General features: G+C 41.8%; 2 protein-coding genes across 3 annotated transcripts in view; both read right to left on the minus strand.

Annotated features, from left to right (window-relative positions):
* Positions 1–227: 227 nt before the first annotated feature.
* rxfp3.3a1 (relaxin family peptide receptor 3.3a1) lies at positions 228–1,208 on the minus strand. The gene has a single exon (XM_061814214.1). It carries the CDS (start codon positions 1,206–1,208, stop codon positions 228–230), a length of 981 nt encoding a protein of 326 aa, XP_061670198.1.
* Positions 1,209–6,702: 5,494 nt separating this feature from the next.
* LOC133498489 (E3 SUMO-protein ligase PIAS1-like) overlaps positions 6,703–23,207 on the minus strand; it is a 114,164-nt gene continuing 97,659 nt past the window's right edge. For both annotated transcript variants that reach the window (XM_061815411.1, XM_061815412.1), the window contains exons 11-13: positions 20,828–20,967; positions 19,880–19,920; positions 6,703–14,950 (exon numbers count right to left, since the gene is read on the minus strand). In XM_061815411.1, the coding sequence (XP_061671395.1) occupies positions 14,603–14,950; positions 19,880–19,920; positions 20,828–20,967 (529 nt within the window). In that variant the 3' untranslated portion in view covers positions 6,703–14,602. The remainder of the gene's footprint in view (positions 14,951–19,879; positions 19,921–20,827; positions 20,968–23,207) is intronic.

Raw genomic sequence — 23,207 nt, forward strand, 5'->3', positions numbered from 1 at the left:
CATTTAGAACTCATTTACAAATGACCTTTCCCATTTTTCCATTTAAAAATCAATATGACCTTTGGGCATCCACTTTTCCATCCCCTGCTCACTGAGTCGGTCGGATGGGTCACCAAGTTATTATCTCTATAGGTGGGAGTCATTGATGGATAATGATTGCAGCCAAGAGCTGTGCAATCTGTGCAAACTAAAAGTGAACCAAAAAAAAAAAAAAAAAAAGTAAAAAGCTAAACATCTGCAGTGTGTCCAGGCCTGTGCATGAGAAGCCCGAGTCTGGTCCTGAATTCGGGTCTCATGAGGCAATAGATGATGGGGTTGAGGCAGCTGTTGGCGTGGGCTAAACACACGGTGAGTGGGAACACGTACGTGTGCGCCACATAATAGGCCCTGTCCCAGTTGGCTGCGTCCAGTTTGACCAGAACACTCCACAGAGTGACGGCGTGGTTGGGCATCCAACAAATAAAGAAGGCCAGCACGAGGATGGTGACGGACCTGGTGACCTTCGAGCTCCTCTTCATGCTCTTCGTGTGGATCAGGCACACAAGCTTCGTGTAGCTGACTGACACCACGGAAATGGGCACCACAAAGCCCACGAGGATCTTGTGGATGTGGTACACTGCCAGCCAGTCCTGCCCGCCGGGGAACTTGAGCAAACACAGCTTTTCCCCGGTGACGTAACTCACGGTGCTGAAAATGGACGTCGGTAAAGTGGCCACGGTGGCGAGGATCCAAATGACGGCGCAGGTCCATTTGTCGGAACGGGACCCGGGCGCGTCCGTGCGCTTGAGCGCCGACGCGAGCGACAAGTACCTGGTGACGCTCATGGCCGTGAGGAAGAAGACGCTAGCGTACATGTTCATCACCGTGACGGACAGCACCACTTTGCACATGACGTCCCCGAAGGGCCAGCTGAAGTCCAGCGCCGTGTCCACGGCCCAGAAGGGCAGCGTCAGCACGAACAGCAAGTCCGTCAGCGCCAAGTTCAGCACGAAAAAGTTCATCCGTGACATCTTGCGCTCGGGTTTAGCTCTGTGTAGGAGGAAGAAGACCAGAAGGTTGCCCACGAGACCCGCGGCGCACACCAGGGAGTAAATGAAGCAGATGAGGACTCGGAGAAACGGGCTGCCGTCTGCTGAGACGTCAATGTCATCCAGGTTCATAAAGCTGGAGCTGTTGGAGCAAACGGTGTTATTGTCGTCTGCAGTCATGGCTGAACTCCTCCGCGCACACCCAGGAGCTGCTCTGTTGGTAAAGAGTGATGCAAACCCCGGTTCCTAAAGCTGTCATCTCTCTCCTCAGCATCACACATGCATGACCCCTCCCCTCCAACAAATACATCATCATCATCATCATCATCATCATCATCATCATCATTGCTCTCACATGGGGCACTCAGAGTGAGTGGGAAGCAAGACTTCAAACTCAATTTCGGCTCCTGCACCTGTACTGGCATTTTGGGGGGAAGGTGCTTAGGCCCAAAACAGGGCACCCATCACCAAGATTATTCATACATATAAGAAAACACAGACACACACATATATTCATCCATCCACTTTCTGAGCCGCTTATCCTCACTAGGGTCGCAGTAGTGCTGGATCCAATCCCAGCCGTCAATGGCCAGGAGGTAGGGTACACCCTGAATTGGTTACCAGCCAATCGCAGGGCACATGGAGACAGACAACAGTCGCACTCACAATCACATGTAGGGGAAATTTAGAATCTCCCATTAATGCATGTTTTTGGGACGAGGGAGTAAATCGGAGTGCTCAAAGAAAACCCACTCAGGCACAGGGAGAACATACAAAATTTACACGCCTCACAGATTTGAACCGCAGTCGTCAGACGTGTGAGGCCAATGCTATACAGCTGCGCCACCGTGACACCTATATATGAGAATATATAGGGTGAAATTGATGTCATAGAGTGTAATTTATTTTGATGAAAAAAGCTGTGTACTTTTTTTTTTTCCAGGGGAAAACGGCAGGTATTAGAGCATCACTTGGGATCTATGTGTACTACAGTAAAGCACACTAAAGCTGGGATAGGCTCCAGTACTCCCATGTCCCTTGTGAAGATAAGTGGCTCAGATAATAGATGGATGGATATTGTATATGACAAACATTTCTCCTTCGAAATGAACTAAAATATCATTAAATCTTGTCGAGCACCCAAAGAAAAAACACAATATGCTTTCGCAATCATGAAAGATACAAATACAAATTTAAACTTAATAAAAGAGTGTGGAAAAAATGTGGAAAAAATTTACTAGTTTTATAAAAGATGAAAGTCACACACATGCTGTACATTTGCGTGTGTGTTGGCCTGCTTTTATTGGTGGTGGACTGATGTTAGGAGCTCTGAGTCCAGCTCAAGCCATCTATTCACCACATCTGCACATTGCAAGTACTTTTATTGTGTGTCGGCCTGCTTGTACTTTTAAGTTAAGTAAATCGGCAGGCGGCACGGTGGATCAGCGGCACGGTGTTTCAGCTGGTAGAAGTGTTGCCCTCACAGTTCTGAGGACCCGGGTTCAATCCAGGCCCCAGCCTGTGTGGAGTTTGCATGTTCTCCCCGTGCTTGCGTGGGTTTTCTCCGGGGACTCCGGTTTCCTCCCTCATTCCAAAAACATGCAACATTAATTGGACACTCTAAATTGCCCCTAGGTGTGATTGCGAGTGCGGCTGTTTGTCTCCATGTACCCTGCGATTGGCCGGCAACCAGTTCAGGGTGTAACCCGCCTCCTGGCCATTGACAACTGGGATAGGCTCCAGCACTTCCCGCGACCCTCGTGAGGATAAGAGGTAAAGAAAATGGATGGATGGAGTAAATTGGCAAGTGTGGCTTACTTTTTCACTTCCGTCTTGTGACAGTGTATGCTCAGAAATCAAATTGTGACTCATATTACAACGTAAAAAGGAGAAGGTACCCAGCTCAGAAAAACCTCACTTGTAATGTGTAAAAATAGAAGTCAAGCAAAAATGAATTCAATGTATTCAAGTACACAAGTTAAAGTGATTTTTTTTTTTACCGTCAATTGTAGTGGATATGAAAAGTCTACACACCCCTGCTCAAATGCCGAGCTTTTGTGATGCAAAAAAAAATAAGACAAAGATAAATAATTTCTAAATTCCAACCATTATTAGCTTGATTTACAATCTGTAGATCTCTTGTCCATTTATCTTGTCTATCCATTTGAATCTATCTATTTTCCGAGGGCGTGCTTGAACCTATCCCAGGCATCTTCAGGCGGGAGTCGCGGTACATCCTGAACGAGTCACCACCCAATGGCAGGGCACACGTCTTAATTGAAAAAAAATGAATTTGGGAGGAGAAATAAAATAAAACACTGAGATCATCTGGTTGCAGAAACGTACAAACCTCCATATATTTGAGTAAATGGCGGTGTTCCAAATAAACTAATCAAACCGATAATTAACCCTAGATAAATTTCAGATGCTCTAGTAGGCTTTTCCCAAAATACAGGATGTATACTTTACTAAGAGAAGTCTGATGGTTTTGTGCTAACACTGATCGCAATTTAGAAATGGTCAAATGTCTTGTCATAATTGTCCAAACTAAACTAAACTAAAAAAAACACACACACACACACAACAAATTCAACAAACCAAAAGAGCTCAGTTGCCTCTCCTCAACATTTTCATTCAGCAATTTAGAGTGTCCAATTAATGTCGCATGTTTTTGGGATGTGGGAGGAAACTGGAGTGCCTGGAGAAAACCCACACAGGCGTGGGGAGAACATGCAAACTCCACACTGGTGATGCCGGGATTTGAACTGTGAGACACTCTAACAAGTTGCTCCACCGTGTCACAACAAAAAGACTTGAAACTACATATACTGTATTTTTTTGTCAAGATTCACCTGCATGGCCTTGCAGAATGGTTGATCTGTATGTTTTTGTGTTGGGACAGCTTGTCTGTGCCACAGTGCAACGGTTTGAAATGCTCCCTCTGCTTTTTTGGAAAATTTTGTTTTTATGATGTTTATTGAAAATGCAGCTGGACAGAAAAGGGTTTTCGGGGACGGACAGAGGGATAGAGCGGAAGAGGGGACAAAACCACAGCAGAACAATTGTGATAGCATCTAAATATTTGAACACAAGTAACATTACAAGAGTCATTTGTAAAAAAAAAAAAAAGGGGGGGACACCTCTGAAGGATGTGGAACAACTAACACAGAAAACATGATGAAAGAGGACAAGATGTAGGAAATAAGGTAGGAAGTGCTACTGACTAGTGGTGGGGTGGGATTCTTTTTACTTAAACACTTGGAAGAACCTGTGAGTTGATAAAGATAATTAGCACTGGACTATATAACCCATGCTTTTTTTTTGTGGTCCAAGTACAAGTCATTAAAACCTATAGTGTGTTTAGCAAACTTATTCATGAGAACACTGTATCATATACATGTGAGTCAACTGGTGTCTGGAGTTGCTCAGCCAGCACGTTGAGGAAGGGTAGACTCCCCCCTCCCACAAGGGAGAGGGAAGGGGGTGAGTCAGTAAGCCCGCCCAGCAGGGGACCCAACCTACAGGACACCCCCAGTACCTAGGGAGGTCCTGAGTCTGACCGAGGTGATTCCCACTCAGTGATGGTATCGACTGACTGGCGACCAGTTTAGGGTGTTGTTCGCCTTTCACCTGAACTTACCTGGGTCAGGCACTGGAGGATAAGCGGCTTGGACAATGGACATTTTATGCAGACAAAATTGGATAGGGATATTGGATAAGTATGATCTATGAAGTACTTTGTCCAGGATTAGTTGTAAAATTTCTTTTTTTGTCATTAAGAATGTGTTTTGTTCCCAGTAATTAATGCCAGTAGACTTTGAGAAGTCTTTTTCCCATTTGTGTAATGTATATATTACAAATTTATATATATATATATATATATATATATAAAATATATATATTCCACACATATATATATAATATATAGAACCTCAAATTAGGAGTGGTAACTTCTTTCAATAAATTAAAGTGAGAATAACAATCCTAAAAAGATTCTCAACACACACAAATACTCTTGAACTAACTGTTTTTATCTGGAAAATGGTAGAACTACTTCTCCAAAAAAAATTCATATATATATATATATATATATCCATTTAAAATGTTTTTTTTGTGGAAGCAGTTCTACCATTTCCCGAATAAAAACAGCTAGTTCTAAAATATTTGTGCGTGTTGAGAATCCTTTTACAATTGTTATTCTCACTTTAATTTATTGAAAGAAGTTACCACTCCTAATTTGAAGTTCTTGGAATAAACTTCTGACATGAATGTACGTATTATTTTTTAATACAGTATGTGATGTGGGCGGTGAATTCCACCTTTTTTTTTTGTTATTTTGTTGATCTCAAAATCGTGATTGTGGTAGATTGGTGGGGAATGATATGGTGCTGAATGAGATTGTGTGGTTTCTCGACTTTTCCACCAAAGTTGATAAAGGGGAAGATGATTGCGTTGGCTCCGTATGTGTTTCAGAATCAATGTTCAGATTATTTTACCATTTTTTAACATCTTAACTGTCTTGGGCTATCATATCTATTATATGAGCTTTTATCAATATTTCCAACGGCTGGAACCAAAAGGGAGAAGCTGCATTCATCTCCTTCGGAATATCCTGCCAGAAGGCCTCATGACCGACTGGAGAGTTTGTTGATGTTTTTAAAAGGAAAATCAAGAATCACCTATTTGGTTTAGCTTTTAACAGATTTCTCAATTATCTATTTAGAAATGTATTAATTAGCCATTCATCATTCCATTTTATTTCTTATTGTCCTTCTTTTTTATCGTGTCCTTTTGACTGGAATTTAACTCGTGCCTCTCATGGGAGCTTGTACAGTGGTAGCTGCAGACAAGGACAGAAACAGTTCATGATCCTAATCATATCATATAATGTGGAAAGCATGGAAAGCAAATACTATAACAAGTTTTACAAATTGTGGCTATATTTATGACAGCATTTGTGGATGTGAACATGGGATGGTATTATTATATTATAAAAATTGATAATTGATTCTCGTGGACCCTCACGGTAATTGTCAAACAGCAAAGATTTACTCCGTGACCTGAAATAAGGAAACTGTGAACTAGTAGAATGCACTTTTAATACATCTAAACTTTCCTACATAAACAGTTAACATTCAAGAAGTAAACAATTTATTCCAATGCATGTAATAAATATTTTCTTCCACTTGGTACATTTGTACAAACTGACAAGGGTTCACTGTACTGTACTCTACACGGTCCTTTACTTTAAAAGCCTTGTGTTGTTTTTGAGTTCGAGCCACGAAAGCAAACCTGTGCATGTTTTAAGGCAGTGAGTGCAGGCGGCGACTCCATGTCAGTCTTCAGTGGCCGCACTCCTTTCTTCCCTAGTCAGATACAGCTTCCATTTTCTTAAAAAATATAAATTACTTTCCTCGCGCGGCTCCCAATCGACACGCACAAAAAAAGCATACAAACCAACATCAAACACATTTGGGTTGGAATATTTAGGATTCCATACAGGCAGAATATACATGATTCCATTTTCCCATTCAGGTGGACACAGCATGACCATTTTTGAGGAGCGGACGCATTTAATCCGTCGTCGTTCATGGCGGGTGGGGCGAGTTGGTCGGGTTGGGCGGGCTTGGCTCCAACCCCCCCCCCCCCCCCCCGGCCCCCACCCTCCCCCGCTGACCGCATACAGGAAGATAATGGACAAAATGTAGTGCGCGTGTGCACACATGCTGATGTGCGCTTGTCCGTTCCTGCCTGCCGTCTGCGATCCTCCCACAGAAGGAAAGAGGAATACAGTAGCTTCATATCGCAACGATGCTACTGTTGTACATGACTGCAACCTTTTAAGAAAACATTTTGTCCATCCATTCATCCATCCAACACAGGGCACTTGAGCAGAAACACATTCAACACGGCCTGCGACACTCCCTACCTAACCCGCACACCACAGTCCTGATACACAACCAGGACACAAGTTACAATATATTGAGTTTGTTCAAATATTTAGGAGCGTTTACTCAACCGTCCGTGTCATTACAGTACATAATTTAACTGTCAACTCAATGCTGAGCACCTTTAACCTGGATTGCATGGGAAAGGCAAACACTTTGTAATCAGAAAACCAAAATCACTAAGTGAGAAACTGCATGATTGCTACTTCTTTGAAATATTGTACTGTTTTTCTTTTTGTTTTTTTGGGGGGGAGGGGGGGCAGTGATTTAAAAATTGAAACAAAAGTTCAATAAACCCTACTCACCAAAAGTTATGAACATTCAATTTTCGTGCTGTGAAATTTCAGGATGAACCTAAATTGTTTAACAGGAAAACATAATTGGAGCTCTCAATTTTAGGAACTCCGTGGACTCTATTTTGATGGCCAGTCTAAATCCAGCATGAATGGGGTGGTGTAAACTGTCCAGAGGCAGGTAATTTCGGAGCTACTGTATTTAAAAGATGGTCTGCACCACTGTGGGTATCAACACATCCAACTTCATTCAGGTCCAATTAAAGCGACTCCACTCATTTGCTTTAAATATGGCAAATGACAGTCTCACATGGAAAAATCTCTAAGAGGGAGAGGACGATGGATGCAAAATGACAGCAATCGGTGCATGACTGGACCTTCATCTCTCGGCCAGTGTGCCAGAGGGCAGTCTAAGTGGGTAACCACTGCGGTATGGGGCCTCAAGTCCAAGTGGGTACCCTTATTAAATACATAATGAGCAGCTGGTCATGTCTCATGTATCTATCCCCAGCCCTAATTGTTGATCCCCAACCCCATATGTGTGCTGGCCTTGTGAGATGATTTAAAATATATACTGCCACCACTAAAAACAATAATGGGAAGTTCAATGAATTGATTTCTATAATATTTCAGAGGGTGTGGTGTCTGCTTTTCACATATCTATGAATGGAATACATCTGACATCCATCATATGACCATGGAGCTTGCCTATTTGTCTAGCGGTACATTGATCAAATTCACCAAAATCGTATTAGATCGCCGCTAGTTTTATGCGACGTACCCACCGGACATGAAAAGAATGCTTTGCCATGCGTCCTTTGCTTGAGTTTGCTCGCGTGACACATTGACACATTGAAAGTGCTTGTGGTTTGTCAGTGCTGTAACTTGGAAAATGGTGGGGCTTCCACTCCACGAGGCACCGACATTACCTCCTGTCCAAGTTCAGCAGTCCTGGCTTCAAGCATTCAGGGGGAGGGGCCAAATTTTCTAATTTTTGGGTCATTCAAGCCACATCATTCGCAACAGCCCGCACAAATTCACATCTAGCCGTAAAAACTGGATTGACTTTCTATGCAATTACCCTGAATGAAATGACCGAAATGCATCTAGTGGGCACATAGCATTAGACCTGGTTCAGGGAGGCTTAAGTTTGGACCCACTTTCTGGTACCAAATTGTCATAGCCACAAGGCGCATGTCAAAGGACACACCCTTATTGCCACACACACAGTGAGCCTTGGGCTGGCACAAAAAACAGGATACTCTTGTGTTTGCACTCCACCGCAGATGTGCCATCTGTCTCTTCAAAAAAGGAGCCCATCTTGTCCAGCTGTTCAATGTTTTAGATTGTTTTGAACAAGAACCTATTCTCCAACAAAGAAGCAAACAGTAAACTCTGTTACTACCTACTAAAGACAGTCAAATATCAGTGGCCTCCTGGGTTATTGAACATCCTTTTTGAAGCCTGTCAGTGGCATGGTACAGGTGCTCCATTTTTGTTAGGTTTCCTCCTGGACTAATCCATTTTCTGTACTGCTCGCCCTCAGTAGAGTTGCAAGCATGCTGGAGCCTGTCCTATAATCCTATCGCATCCCAGCGACTGGAGAAAGCAAAAGCGAGACCGTAAATCGGAGGCCAGCTTGGTAGTACGCCCCTTTATGTGCGTGAGATTGATGCCTGAATCAAGCAACGAGATGGATGATAGGCTGACGTCGTCATGCAATCGTCCAAAACTGCCTAGTCGATCATGACGGACACACATTGAATACCCCTGCTATAGAAGGATCTTCAGGTGAGAGGCAGGGTACATGCTAAACTGGTTCCTAGCCAATCGCAGGGCACATGGAGACTGATTTAGAATCGTAAGTCAACTTACTACACATTTTTGGGAAGTGGGAAGAAACCAGAGAAAACCCACACAGGCACAGTTTGATCATGCAAACTCTACACAGGCATGGCTGGGATTTGAAATCCTGTCCTCAGCACTGTGAAGCAGATCTTCAAACCAGTACTCCACCATGCGGGATTCTCTTGGACAGATGATGTCAAAATGTGAACAGAATGACAAAAAAGACTTTCCAAAGGAAAAATCCAATTCAAACTGAACTAGGAACTCCATTTGTAGATCAAACGCCTGCTGTATTTTGCCATTCAGCTTTTGTCAGAGAACAGCAAGCTGTGCAAAAGGTTCTGAAACATTTGTTTAGAGATGACCCAATAAGTTCACTTGTAAAGGTTCATCCATCTATCCATTTTCTTCACCGCTTGACCTCATTAGGGTCACGGGGAGTGCTGGAGCCTACCCCAGCTGTCAACGGGCAGGAGGCGGGGTACACCCTGAACTGGTTGCCAGCCTATCGCAGGGCAGGTCGAGACAAACAGCCGCACTCACAATGACACCTAGGGGAAATTTAGAGTGTCCAATTAATGTTGCATGTTTTTGGAATGTGGGAGGAAACCGGAGTGCCTGGAGGAAACCCACGCGGGCATGGGGAGAACATGTAAACTACACATAGGGAGGGCTGGGATTGAACTCTGGACCTCAGAACTGTGAGGCCAAGGCTTTACCAGCTGAGCCACTGTTCAATTCCAATATATCTTCCAATGACTTGCCATTAGACCATTCTGAACTGATCCATTATGATGGCTCCTAATGATGTATTGACGGCAAAGCAAACTATATGCATTCACTCAGTACAAGTTTTGCATTTTTACTCTCTTAAAGCTCTCAAGAAACTGTGTGAAAATGTTTTGTTAATAACTTAAATGCGCTGCTTGTGAGAAAGCACAATGCTGTCAAACTAAGTTAAATACATCACGTAAAAAACAGATCTGGAATGATAGTGACACATATTTTCCCACAGAAATAAATTGGTAAAAATAGTTACGCACGCATACATAAAAATAATACCAAATAAATACAATTGTCCACAACACAGGAAAGACAAGATAACAAACTCTCCAAAATGATTGCATTTTATAGACTGGGTTGTTTCTTGTGAGAAGATAAAATCAGTTTGAAGGTTCTTTTATTTTTTTCAAGTCCTTGTGAAGAAAAACTTCAACTGAAAAGAGAATTATTTGACATTATTATGTCATTTAAAAAAAAAAAGGGGCCACTTCTTATTCTGTCTCACTTCAGGTCTCATGAGACCCCAGTCACTACAGGGTGTCCCATAAGTCATGATGCATTTAGTGGGACATCCTGTACAATGGAGAGAATGCACAGTGGACCTTGTGAACAACTTGTGACTAAAGCAAAAGTACACATTTGATCTTGGGCTCCAGCTCACCTGTGGCTCTAATGAGGGAAAGCGGTACAGAAAATGGAAGGATGGAATTTACAAATGCTATTTTGAATGTAGGGATGGGCACAATAACTGCAGTAATTAGTTGATGAACTTGTGGTTGAGTATTCTAATGATTATGTGGAGTTGTTGTTTAACTACATTTTGACAATAAGGAGGTAAAATGCAGTGGACTACTTTGCTGGAGCCGGCTGAGACACTGTTGATTCAGTTTCAACCAATCTGTTGCATGAAAAAGAAGAGCATGACCTGAACTAAATTCTGCATCCACACATACCTCCAAAATGTCCCAAATTTATCTTGACAGCATTCATCTGCTCGGTGTGACAGGAGTTAAGAACATGTAGGGAACACTGAACTAGTCCCATATTTTCTTGAAATTACTGTGTTTACATTTGCTTGAATGGCTGTCACTGCACTGGGTTCCCCCCTCTTTATTTTGTTTTACAGTATGTAGCATGGGCAGCACGGTGGATCAGCTGGTAAAGCATTGGCCTCACAGTTCTGTGGTCCCGGGTTCAATCACGGACCCACCTGCGCGGAGTTTGCATGTTCTCCCTGTGCCTGTGTGGGTTTTCTCCAGGCACTCCGGTTTCTTCCCACATCCCAAAAACATGCAACATTAATTGGACACTCTAAATTGCCCCTAGGTGTAATTGTGAGTACAACTGTTGTCTGTCTCCATGTGCCCTGCGATTGGCTGGCAAGCAGTTCAGGGTGTACCCCGCCTCCTGCCCATTGACACTTGGAATAGGCTCCAGCACTCCCCGCGACCCCTTTGAGGATAAGCGGCTAAGAAAATGGACAGATGGTGTATGTAGCATGTACCTTTTACGAGTTTTAGTCACAAATCAACTTTTTTTCAATTGATTACAAAGCATTTCAGAGTTAAAAATAGTTGTGTAAGGTATTTTACAACAAGTACTGCATTTATTTCAAGTAGATTTGATTATTGCAAAGGTCTTCTGACTTCTGACTCTTCTGGTCAGAGCACATAACTCCAAATCTAAAGTCTTTACGCTGGCTTCCAGTCAGCTTTAGAATACATTTTAAAGTTCTCCTACTGGTCTATAAATCACCACTCAAAATGGTTTAGGTCTTGACTACATGAAAGAAATGCTAATGCAATACAAACCCTGTAGGGCTCTGATATTAACAGACTCAAATCAAATAGTGGAGCGCAGAGTCCAAAGTAAACACAGTAAAGGAGCATTTAGTTATTATGCTGCACACAAATGGAATAAGTTTCCACCAGAAGTGACATCATCCCCAAGTGTGAATGCTTTTAAATCCCGGTCTAATTTTTTTTTCCATGCTTTTTAGAATATTTCCATCTTAAAATTTTTCTTCCACTGTAAAGTTTTTATTGTAATTTTTCTGTTTTAAACGTTGTATTTCTTTGTTTTTAAATATTTTTAATCAAGTAAAGCACATTGAGTTACCTTGTATAAGAAATGCACTCTACAAATAAATTTCCTTTGCTAAGTAAAATTGATAAGTATTCTACATCGGGTGGCAGGTGGTGCAGCTGGTTAGGGTGTTGGCTTCACAGTTCTGAGGACCGGGGTTCAATCCCAGCCCTGCATGTGTGGAGTTTGCATGTTCTCCCCTTGCCAGTGTGGGTTTTCTCTGGACACTCCGGTTTCCTCCCACATCCCAAAAACATGCAACATTAATTGGACACTCTAAATTTCCCCTAGGTGTCATTGTGAGTGTGGCTCTTTGTCTCTATGTGCCCTGCGATTGGCTGGAAAGTAGTTAAGGGTGTACCCTGCCTCCTGCCTGATGACAGCTGGGATTGGCTCCAGCACTCCCCTGACCCTTGTGAGGATAAGCGACTGAGATGAATGGACGGATATTCTATATAGGGCACAATTTTGACACAATTGATCATAAAATTTTCCATGCAGTCCAAGGTAACATGGTCCAATGTCTCTTCCCAAGTGAACATTGTTCAAGCTCAAAGCATCCACTCGATTGCTGAAGTCAAACAACCCTTTGTCAGCTCCTCATAAATGAGTCAATGTTTACAAAAACAGGGGACATATGAATACATTCCTTTTTGACTGAGGAGAAACCTTCATCCCTAAAATGCAGAGAAGCATTTACACAAACAGGCAGTCGTTAAAACTCCAAGTAGGCCTTGGCACAACTACAAAAGGGCTGGGGTTTGACTTGCAACTGTATTATTCATCTATTCTGAATGATTGAGTAACAACGACTCCAAGAATGTGGTTTAAGTGTCCAAAGATACAAGAGGACTCACTTTCTGAGCACACTGATCATTGTCAAGGTACCTTATTTTTGGCATGAAGAAAAAAAAAATCCTTCCCTCTCATGATTTACAATATAAATCAAGCAAAACCCCCAAAACATTGTCAATGCTGCACTGTATGTGGGCGGAATCTTCAAAAGGAATGAAAATGATCAACCAGAAGTAGATGTCAGGGTTCCTACACATTTAAAACTTCCAAAATTACAGACTTTTTTCTCGACCCTCATTTCCAGAGTTCTTGTATAAAAAAAAAAAAAAAAAAAAACATTTGTGACATTGGAGCAAATAGGTGAACGTCACTGATACGTTACATGCCACTATATTTCAAGTCTGGCAATGTTAAATATCAGCCACAGGCATGACAATAAAATTAGTTTTGATTATTACACATATTCAATACATTTATACTGTACCGTATGTAGCAGTTGATGCAAGCTGTAAGGGTCGCAACCCTGTTCTCTGTCGGTCTTCATTCAATGATGAAGTGTCAATAATTATGCCAGGGAGTGTCTTGCCATTTTAATGGTCTATTTTGTTGTCTTCTTGGCATTGACTTCATCTTTCTTGTCTTCAAATTGATTTAAATATAAATTTAACTTTGTACTGCTTCTGTTTATTCATTATCCTCTCAAGTCCTCCTATAATCGCCAAAATGACGAGATCAAGTAAAGGTTTAAATTAGTTGTTATTGTCTTAAAAATGCTTATCGCTATCCTCAGAGTATTTCCAATTATTTATCAGAAAATATGGTTGCCATGTTTGCATGTATAATTTAATGGCTAGGGGTGCTGTACATACATTTGAAACAATATCAAGATTTTATGACTAGAACTCCTCTCAACTTTCTAAAGTGTATATCATTAACTGATAATACACATCGATGGATTTAAGATTGGATTAAGCCAATCAAAATTGAGTATTTACCAAGACTGTAGTATAATACTGTATGCTCCCACACAAGTATTGTAACTGAATTTCCAAGCAAAGACAACACAAATCAATCGATACATTTTTTTGGGATCGTCATATTTTTTTGTTTTAGAAAACAGAGCTGCTGTAACAGTCTTGGAAACAGAAATATTTTTCCATATAATAGTGGGAATTTTGCCCTACTTTCACTTGGACGTTTATGAATCCAAATTCCCTAATTTGATATACTTTCCATACTTGCGTAGGAACCCTGAGATATGGCCGCTCCACCTGCACATTCCCGATCACGCGATCTATGTAACCTGAACAAGTAAAGGAATTTATATTGTGTAAAAGTGAGAAATGACTTGAGGGGATAGATGTAGTGATGACTTTGAAACCATGATTTCGCTAAACGGGACATGAGTCACACATTACATATGAACCACAACCTATAACGTGGTCAGAAACAGCAGTTGAAGCAGCTCGCTACTCTGGACGTTTCCCAGTCAAACATACAAAAGTAAAAGAAGAAAATAGATTTTGTTCTCTGTACATGCTGCCCCACCTTGTGTTCGTTAAAAAAGAGCTATCCTCCTTTGTGTCTTTGCTGTTTGTGCCAGGTTGGAACCAGTTGCCCGAACGTGAGCCACTGAAAAAGTCAAAACCCATGTGCTCATCTGACCTTCGCAACTGTTTGCGCCAACGTTGCCATCAAGTCCTCCTGGTCTGCCTCTTACACTGCAACTCCATGAGGAGTCGAATGACTCTAGTCGAGTTTGTGAGTCAGTTCTCTACCTGCAGGTAAATTCATTGTTGGATTGAGCCTGACTCTTTGCGAGTCAGTCCAACGATATAACATCAGGAATTCCTCCGTAAATAGCTGCCACCGCTGCTTCTGCGCTTCCCCGGCCAGCCAACACCCCACCGTGAGAGTGTGAGGACAAGGAGTGAGTGTCCCGAAGGCTACTGGATGACACCAGGCTGCTGCTACTGCTGCTGCCTGAGCTGCTGGCCCCGTTGCTCGGCAAAGTCAGTACAGATGTTGAATTGGCTCCCGATTGGTCGAGGAACAGCTGAGAGGAGGCCGTGGAACTGGAGGTGCTGTAGGGCAGGAAGCGGTTGAGCAGAAGCTCGTGATCCTCCGAGGCGGAGGCAGCTGCTGCTGCTGCCATCACCATGTTGTAATGCTGGAGAGAAGACGGGATGCTGGGTCAATGCCCTCACGGATTTCACACCGTATCGCGAATAATACTTTGCTACTGGGCTTTACAGGTGCGTCAAGAAAATTTAGTTCTGTTTTTTCAATGTAAATGAGAAACTCAAATGCGTTTTTTGATTTTTAACTGTTTTGGTGATTGTAGTTTTCACCAAAGGAAAAAAAAAAGAAATTTAAATTCTATTCATGTGATCTTTAATTTACAAACTAGTTAGTTAAAAATGTGTTTATTGAATCAGTACTGTATTAGGATTAAATTTTTTTGATTGACCAATAGAGAAAAATGCACCTTCTTATGATGGATAAGAACAAAATATTCTCATTTATTGAGAAGCAACTGAGCCATTATTTGACTGGCTGGCAACAACAAAACAAAACCCGAATTTAAAAAAGGAAAGACATGCACAAACACGTTGAAGCACGGATAAACAGCGCAGTGTGTGTGTGTGTGTGTGTGGGCCAGCAGAGGACAGGGGAAGAAGAAATCATCATGTCGAAAAATGTTATGACAGAAATATAATACCAACCCGAGCCTGACAAATAGCTAATAAACACACTCATAACAATATTGAGCAAAACGAATGCAACTAAAGAGCAACGTTTAGCTTGTTTTTCTTGAAGTACTGTACTGTGCTTGAATACATCACCGCGATGAATTCTGTGTTTCCATAATGCTTTTCGCTGACTACATTGTCAGGACCATCAGTTTGAGGAATGGTGGAAAGGCTTGAGGGAAAAAAAATTGCCTGTTTATACCATATCCTCATTGGCTGTCAAGAAGAGTACTGTACACCGGAATGTTCTTGTGTCTGTAAATGGTGACCTCAAGTAGACCAAAAAAATTCAGCACAACGATAAAGTGTCCCATATTGGCATTGTATTGCATATGTTAAACACACACACACACATATATATATATATATATATATATATATATGTATATACAGTGAAGAAAATGAGTATTTGAACACCCTGCTAAATTGCAAGTTCATCAATCAAATCATGGAGGGGTCTGAAAGGTAAGTGCTTGTCCACTGTTAGAGAGATAATCTAAAAAGAAAAATCCAGAAATCACAATGTATGATTTTTTATCACGATTTATTTGTGTGATGCAGTTGCAAATAAGTATTTGAACACCTGTCTATCAGGTAGAATTCTGACCCTCAAAGGCCTGTTAGTCCGCCTTTAAAAGTCCACCTCCACTGCATGTATTATCCTGAATCAGTTGGACCTGTGTGAGGTCGTTACCTGCATAAAGACACCTGTCCACACCATACAATCAGTAAGACCAAAGAGCTGTCCAAAGACACCAGAGACAAAATTGTACAACTCCACACGGCTGGAAAGGGCTACGGACAAATTGCCAAGCAGTTTGGTTAAAAAAGGTCCACTGTGAGCAATCATTAGAAAATGGAAGAAGCTAAACATGACGGTCAATCTAAATCAGAGTCGAGCCTCATGCAAGATATCACCACGTGGGGTCTCAATGATCCTTAGAAAGGTGAGGAATCATCCCAGGACTACACGACAGGACTTGGACAATGACCTGAAAAGAGCTGGGACCACCGTTTCCAAGGTGACTGTTGGTAATTCACTAAGACGTCATGGTTTGAAATCATGCACGGCATGGAAGGTTCCCCTGCTTAAACTACCACATGTCAAGGCCCCTCTTAAAGGTCAAGTGTCATCCCTATAAACATTCTAAAATAGATACTGTAATGAAAAACCACTATTTCCAAAGTCTCCGTTGGCAATGCACTACGACGTCATGGTTTGAAATCAGCAGGTTCCCCTGCTTAAACCACCACATGTCAAGGCCCGTCTTAAGTCTGCCAATGACCATTTGGATGATACAGAGGAGTCATGGGAATTTTTGGTCATAATTGCACAAACCGTGTTTTGAGGAAGACGAATGATGAATTTCGTCCTAAGAACATCATATCTACTGTGAAGCATGGGGGTGGTAGCATCATGCTTTGGGGCTGTTTTTCTGCACATGGGACAGGAGGGCTGCACTATATTAAGGAGAAGATGACTGCAGCCATGTATTTTGAGATTTCCTCAGTCAGAGAATTGAAGATGGGTCGTGGCTGGGTCTTTCAACATGATAATGACCCGAAGCACACAGCCAGGAAAACCAAGGAGTGGCTCCGTAAGAAGCATATCAAGGTTCTGGCGTGGCCTGGCCAGTCTCCAGACCTAAATCCAATAGAAAATCTTTAGAGGAAGCTGAAACTCTGTGTTTCTCGGCGACAGTCCAGAAACCTGTCTGATCTAGAGATCTGCGTGGAGGAGTGGGCCAAAATCCCTCCTGCAGTGTGTGCAAACCTGGTGAACAACTGCAGGAAATGTTTGACCTCTGTAATTGCAAACAAAGCCTACTGTACCAAATATTACCAGTGGTTTTCACAGGTGTTCAAATACTTACTTGCAGCTGTATCATACAAATAAATCGTTAAAAAAATCATATATTGTGATTTCTGGATTTTTCCTTTTAGATTATCTGTCTCACAGTGGACATGCAGCTACGATGGAAATTTCAGACCCCTCCATGATTTCTAAGTGGGAGAACTTGCAATATAGCAGGGTGTTCAAATACTTATTTTCTTGACTGTGTATATATATATATATATATATATATATATATATATATACACAATCCTAGTCATTCATAATTGCATAATAATGTAAGAAATATTTTGTCCCTACTTTGCAGATTCTGTATTTCAAAACCAAAACTACAGATTACAAGTGTCCTCCTTGAATGGGGGCCAATTCAATCAACGTGCCTACAAAGAGATCCTTTGGCGTATGCTTCATTCAGTGTTTGAGAAGATGTGACTGTTTTGCTGAGTCACAATGAAAACGCACTTGCTAACAATGCCCTGAGCATCTGACAGTTTCTGGCCTAAAAGAACATTGTCGTCCTGAATATACCCCCTACTCCGCCAAACTGGCTTTGCGGGATTTTTTTCCCCTTTTCCCCAAGCTCAAGAGTGTCTTCAAAGGGACTGGTTTTGTAGATGTGAATGGCATTAAGATGTTGGTGATGATGGAGCTGTGGAGGATCCCAGAAGAATCCTTCCAGGAGTGCCTAAGGGTATGGCAGAGAAGGCTGGGAGTCTGTTAAGACTCCAACACGATTTCTTCAAAGCGGGAACCCTAAAATTTGTCGTTTGGATAAAATATATATTTTTTTGATCCCAGTCATCCTAGGATCTCTCTGACACCATGTACTGTATATTGTGTTAAAATGAAAATGCCCCTGAAAACATACGTACCAGTATTTCTTATATCATATATACCCCGGGCTGAAAAGTGAAGAGTTATAAAGGCTTCCTATAGTCAAAATAGACGCAGAAAAGGCTTACGGTCATGCAGTGAATGATTGGGTTTTGTTGGCATTCCGTCTGAAATATCTACAGATCCATCCAGAGAAAATTAGGAATGGAGGCGTGATCATCGCTTTGAAATTCCTTGTAAATATAGCTACAGCTGCCAACCCAATCTGCTATTTCTTTGTCAATCCCACCACGCTATTTATGGTTCTAAATAATTATACGGGTGGCGCTTGAAAATGTTGCTTGGTGATAATAACACCAGGTGTCACATGTTTTTATTGCAGTGAGTTCTGTATGGTCGGTTGTGTGAACATTATTGGCAAGAAGAGCCTGGTGGAGCCTGGTGATGAAAATGAAGGGAATCTGAATCAGGAATGTTATGTGTGATGCCAATGCCAGTCAGTCGCAATTGTTTAGTTGCAGTGAGCACCAAGCACTCTCTTAAGAGCAACGTTCCCTCTAATTTTTTACATGTCTGAGCAAACAGGAAAGCCTGTGAGCGCTCCCTTTGACCACTGTGAGCAACATCAGGCGGATGCACTGTCGTCACATTGGTGTTTTCCATTGAAGTTACATGCCTAATTAAAAGATTCAGATCACAGCATTTACATTACCATCAGAAAATTTTAAGACCAATTTTATTTGTTTTTGCAAACTTGCAATGAAAATGTCAACAAGCAAAAAATTATATTGCTTACCAAACCAAGCCAATTATGAACTGTAAATTTGAAATGTTTCTTCAAACTTAGTTTCATTTATTTGTTGTTTATATGTTGAAAGCTGACTGATGCTTCCAAACAGTTTTAAGGTTAGTGTTATGATGTCTCCTATTTTTATAATACAGAATTAGCTTTCTGTGCACTGTATTGTCTGTCCTTTCATCCTCTATCAGGGTGTGCCAAGGTGGAATTTTAACATTAGACACCATCTCATCCTGTACTTTCTACTTTGGCTTCAGACCAGATCCTTTTTACCCAAAAAAGAGAAAATCTCGTCCAGCTTCATTATTATTGTTATTATTATTCACATAGTCCGACATTCATTAAAGCAACAGCATGTCTTTGATTTTTTTTTTAGTTTTGCCATTATTATCGAGAGTAAACAATAAGCAGCATGTCTAATTTGTCTTTCCTCTACGTAGCCCAGACTGTGTGGGTGGACGATGTTTGTAATTATGAGTGTAGCCCTTTAAGAGCCAGAGGTGGTGTCAGGTAAATAAGGAAGTAGAGTGTGTGGCATGGTGTGGCCGAGCAGGAACTTGTTAAGAGACCGCATGCTGCCGTGGTAAAAATAAATAAATAAATAAGTCAAGCTGTGGTTCACTTCAATGGATTGGTTTTCATGTGGGCTGAGTTTGCGGTCCAAGTGCGCAATTGCGCAGGTGCACAGCTTAGAGGGAACATTGCTTAAGAGTATCCTGAGCAAGCGGATTTTCAAAGTTTTAATAACAGGTTTCACAAGATATCTTTAACTTTATAATCTCCTCAGGAATAATAAAAAAAAAATGCAAATATATAATCTGTAAAACTCTTGCCAATGTGGTGTATTTTGAAGCATACCTGATGATTGTCACCTTGCAGGAAAGAGAAGAAGTTCAAATCTGCAAATAAAGTTGTAGGTGAGAGGTTGATTAATGCAGGGCACAAACACTTACTGACAATTGGGCCATATTTTATTTGATTATAAAGACCACTTTATACTCCGGCGGTTGCGCAGCCGACAAACACTTACATTGCATCACATAACGTACGCATTGGCCCGTGGAATACCGCTGTGCAGCAAGCACATAGCCCGTCACACACGTCAAAAAAGTTGCGGGGAAAGCCGCAGAGCTCATCTCTTATGTGACTGTTTTAGTCACATGTTGTGATGAAGTACTAACCATTCTTCCCGGCTCCACATACCACCTACGCTGCCACCTTCTCAATTGATTTTGCAGCAAAATTAAACATATAATTTGGCCATTTAGGCTCCATTTGTCCGACCAAATACGCTTCCAGGGTTGCCATTGTTTTTACGTTGTTCCTTGTTATGGAAAGGAAAGTAAAAACGGCTACCAGAAGCGGCCAAATTGTGCTGAGGAAACTCAATGCTGTTACATCGTTCTAGCCAATACCAGTGGTAGTGACGCCTCTGACTTAGAGAAAAACTGCAGCACATTTGCAAAACTGCGCGCGTGGGTTGCGCTTCAGTATAAAGGCCAACTTGTTGGGGACAGCCGTAGTGACGTCTGGATGGTCGTCGCACGCACAAGAATAAAGAAGCCTTAAGATGTCTCTGATTATCCTGTGCGGGGTGTGTTAAAGGTGCAGTCCTTTTTCTTCAGAAAATGCTTTCGGCAGGGAATTGTAAATGTTACTGTAGACCTGTTCAGGATTTGAACAATTTAACAATTTAAGGATACAAACACCTACTGGTCCTGAAAACCAAGGGTTTTGCATTTAACATTTGGACATTTGGATTTAAACTTGCTTTCATGTTAATAATCTGTGTGTGTTGATCATTACCTGGAAGGTCATTGGGGGTGTGGTAGTAGGGTCTATAGTCCTGGATCAGTGGGGGGACAGGGGGTATGTAGCTAGTGTCCAAGGCTGTCATGCTAGGTGCACGACTCACCGGCGAGGCCTGGTGATGCATGTTCAACACTCTGATGGGAGATAGAAAGGAAAGGACAAGTTATTACATTGATCGTCACATTTGATGTCATATTTATCGGTGTGGAATGAATGTGTTGTTAAATGTAAAAAATATTGAAGAACATACAGGGTACATTAATCTATTTTTTTGATGGATAACAACATTCCAATACAAGAATTTTGTGAGAATCATGACATGGCCAACAGGAAAAATATTTATCATAAAATCAAGCAAAGTTTTATACAGATCTAATCCTGACTGCAAAGGTAAATTTTGAACTTGAAAAATCCTATTCAATATTGGCTCTTACAAACCCAATTCCAATTAAGTTCGGATGTTGTGTTAAACAAAGATTTGCAAATCACGTTCAACCTAAAATTAATTGAATACACTACAAAAACAAGACATTTAATGGTGATACATTTTGATTTTAGCAAATAATCATTTACTTAGAATATATTTGGCTGCAACACTTTCTAAAAAACCTGGGACAGGGTCATGTTTATCACTGACATCACCTTTTCTTTTAACACTGAAATGTTTGGGAACTGTGGACACCAATCATTGAAGCTTTGTAGGGAGAATTCTTTCCCATTCTTGCTTGACGTACAGCTTCAGCTGTTCAATAGTCTGGGATATCTGTTGTCAGATTTTACACTTCATAATGCGCCACACATTTTCAACGGGTGACACATCGGGACTGCAGGCAGGCCAGTCTAATACCCATACTTTTTTATTATGAAGCCACGGTGTATAGAATGTGGTTTGGCATTGTCTTGCAGAAATAAGCGGGGTGTCCATGATAAAAACCTTGCTTGGATGGGACCATATACTTCTCCTAAAGGCTACTTCACACCATGACATTCTGGTCAACGTCCTCTGAACATTTCAATCGTTCTATTTTTCAGCATTCTCAAACGCGGATGACACATCTGGCGTGTGATTAATGTGTGTCTAACGCATGACTTAACGTGTGTCTAACACACGAAAAGTGTCTAACGCACGAAAAGCGTGTAACAGCGACCAAATAAGATACCCCTAAAAACCATTAGCGTGTGCAAACGTGTCATTGGGGCGCGACGGTCAATTTGTCAACGTAAGACGTGCGTGTTGAGCGTGTGACCAATGGGTGAATAACAACAGAAAAGCGTTTTGCTGGCGTGTAATTTTTTACAGTGGAACTGGAACTAAAACGTTGGAAAGTTCATAGTCACTTCAGTTGATGTCGTGAGTTAGAAAAATGAGCATCATGCCACCGAGAAGAATAAAAGTTAGGGCGCGGACTTCAGCAACTAGCGCTGCTAGTAAGAAAGCTAAGCCTCTTTCATCAAGAGCATTTTGTTTGGAGGAAAAACAACAGCAGGAGGAAGAGCACGTCCGCGAAGTCACTCACCATGTGACACCCCCCGGGGACCCTAAACACCTTGCAAAACCCAGTGAGGACGGTGCGACAAAGAGACAAAAGAAGCAGAGAAAGGATTGCAGGACCCTGGACCGGGCTCTTGAGGATAGTCTGGTGGAGTTTTTCCGCGAAAACAAACTGCTGCTTTCTGGATCTTCCATAGTAGGTGCTCTTTACTGTCGCTTAATATTAAATGGACCTTGCTTACAACGCATTGGTTTATATACCCATATGCATGGAAGTTCGGGAAACCCTCGAATGACGCGCAATGGACGCCAAACGACGTTCGTTTCACTTTAGTTACACGCTGAGTGCGCTGGGGGATTGTTCAGTGGTCGTTGAAAGGTCGCCAGTGAGTCGTGCACTGCAAAGCAAACGATTAAGTAACAAGCAAGTAAAGCTAGAGTTACGACTGACTAACGATAGCCAAACGTGTGCAACGCTCGGCGAACGTTAGTAAAACGTTCCACAGACGTTCTTGAACGTTCTGCAGCGTTTAAAATTAAGCGTTGATGAACACTGGTCTTGGTGAGAACTTTTGTGCATGTTCCAAACTTTTTTTCTGGACCGGCGCTCTCCGCCGATTCCCAGCGATCATTGACATTCACTCGGGTTGGGTACATAAAAAAAAAAGTAAAAAATGGGAGTGCGCACACAATTGAAATGGTCGCTTTTTTTAATATTTACCAATTCCGCTCATTTCTACGTAGTTTGAGCTCACGTTGTTTTGATACCCACCTGAAGCCATAGTGAAAGATGCTACAGATTGGAGCCAAATGGGGGGGAGAGGCTGCGCTGCTGAACCCAAACTCTTGGGATTCAAAAAATGTTTGCTCACAAATGCCATG

The sequence above is a fragment of the Syngnathoides biaculeatus genome, chromosome 3 (genome assembly GCF_019802595.1).
Source record: "Syngnathoides biaculeatus isolate LvHL_M chromosome 3, ASM1980259v1, whole genome shotgun sequence".
Lineage (NCBI taxonomy): Eukaryota > Metazoa > Chordata > Actinopteri > Syngnathiformes > Syngnathidae > Syngnathoides > Syngnathoides biaculeatus.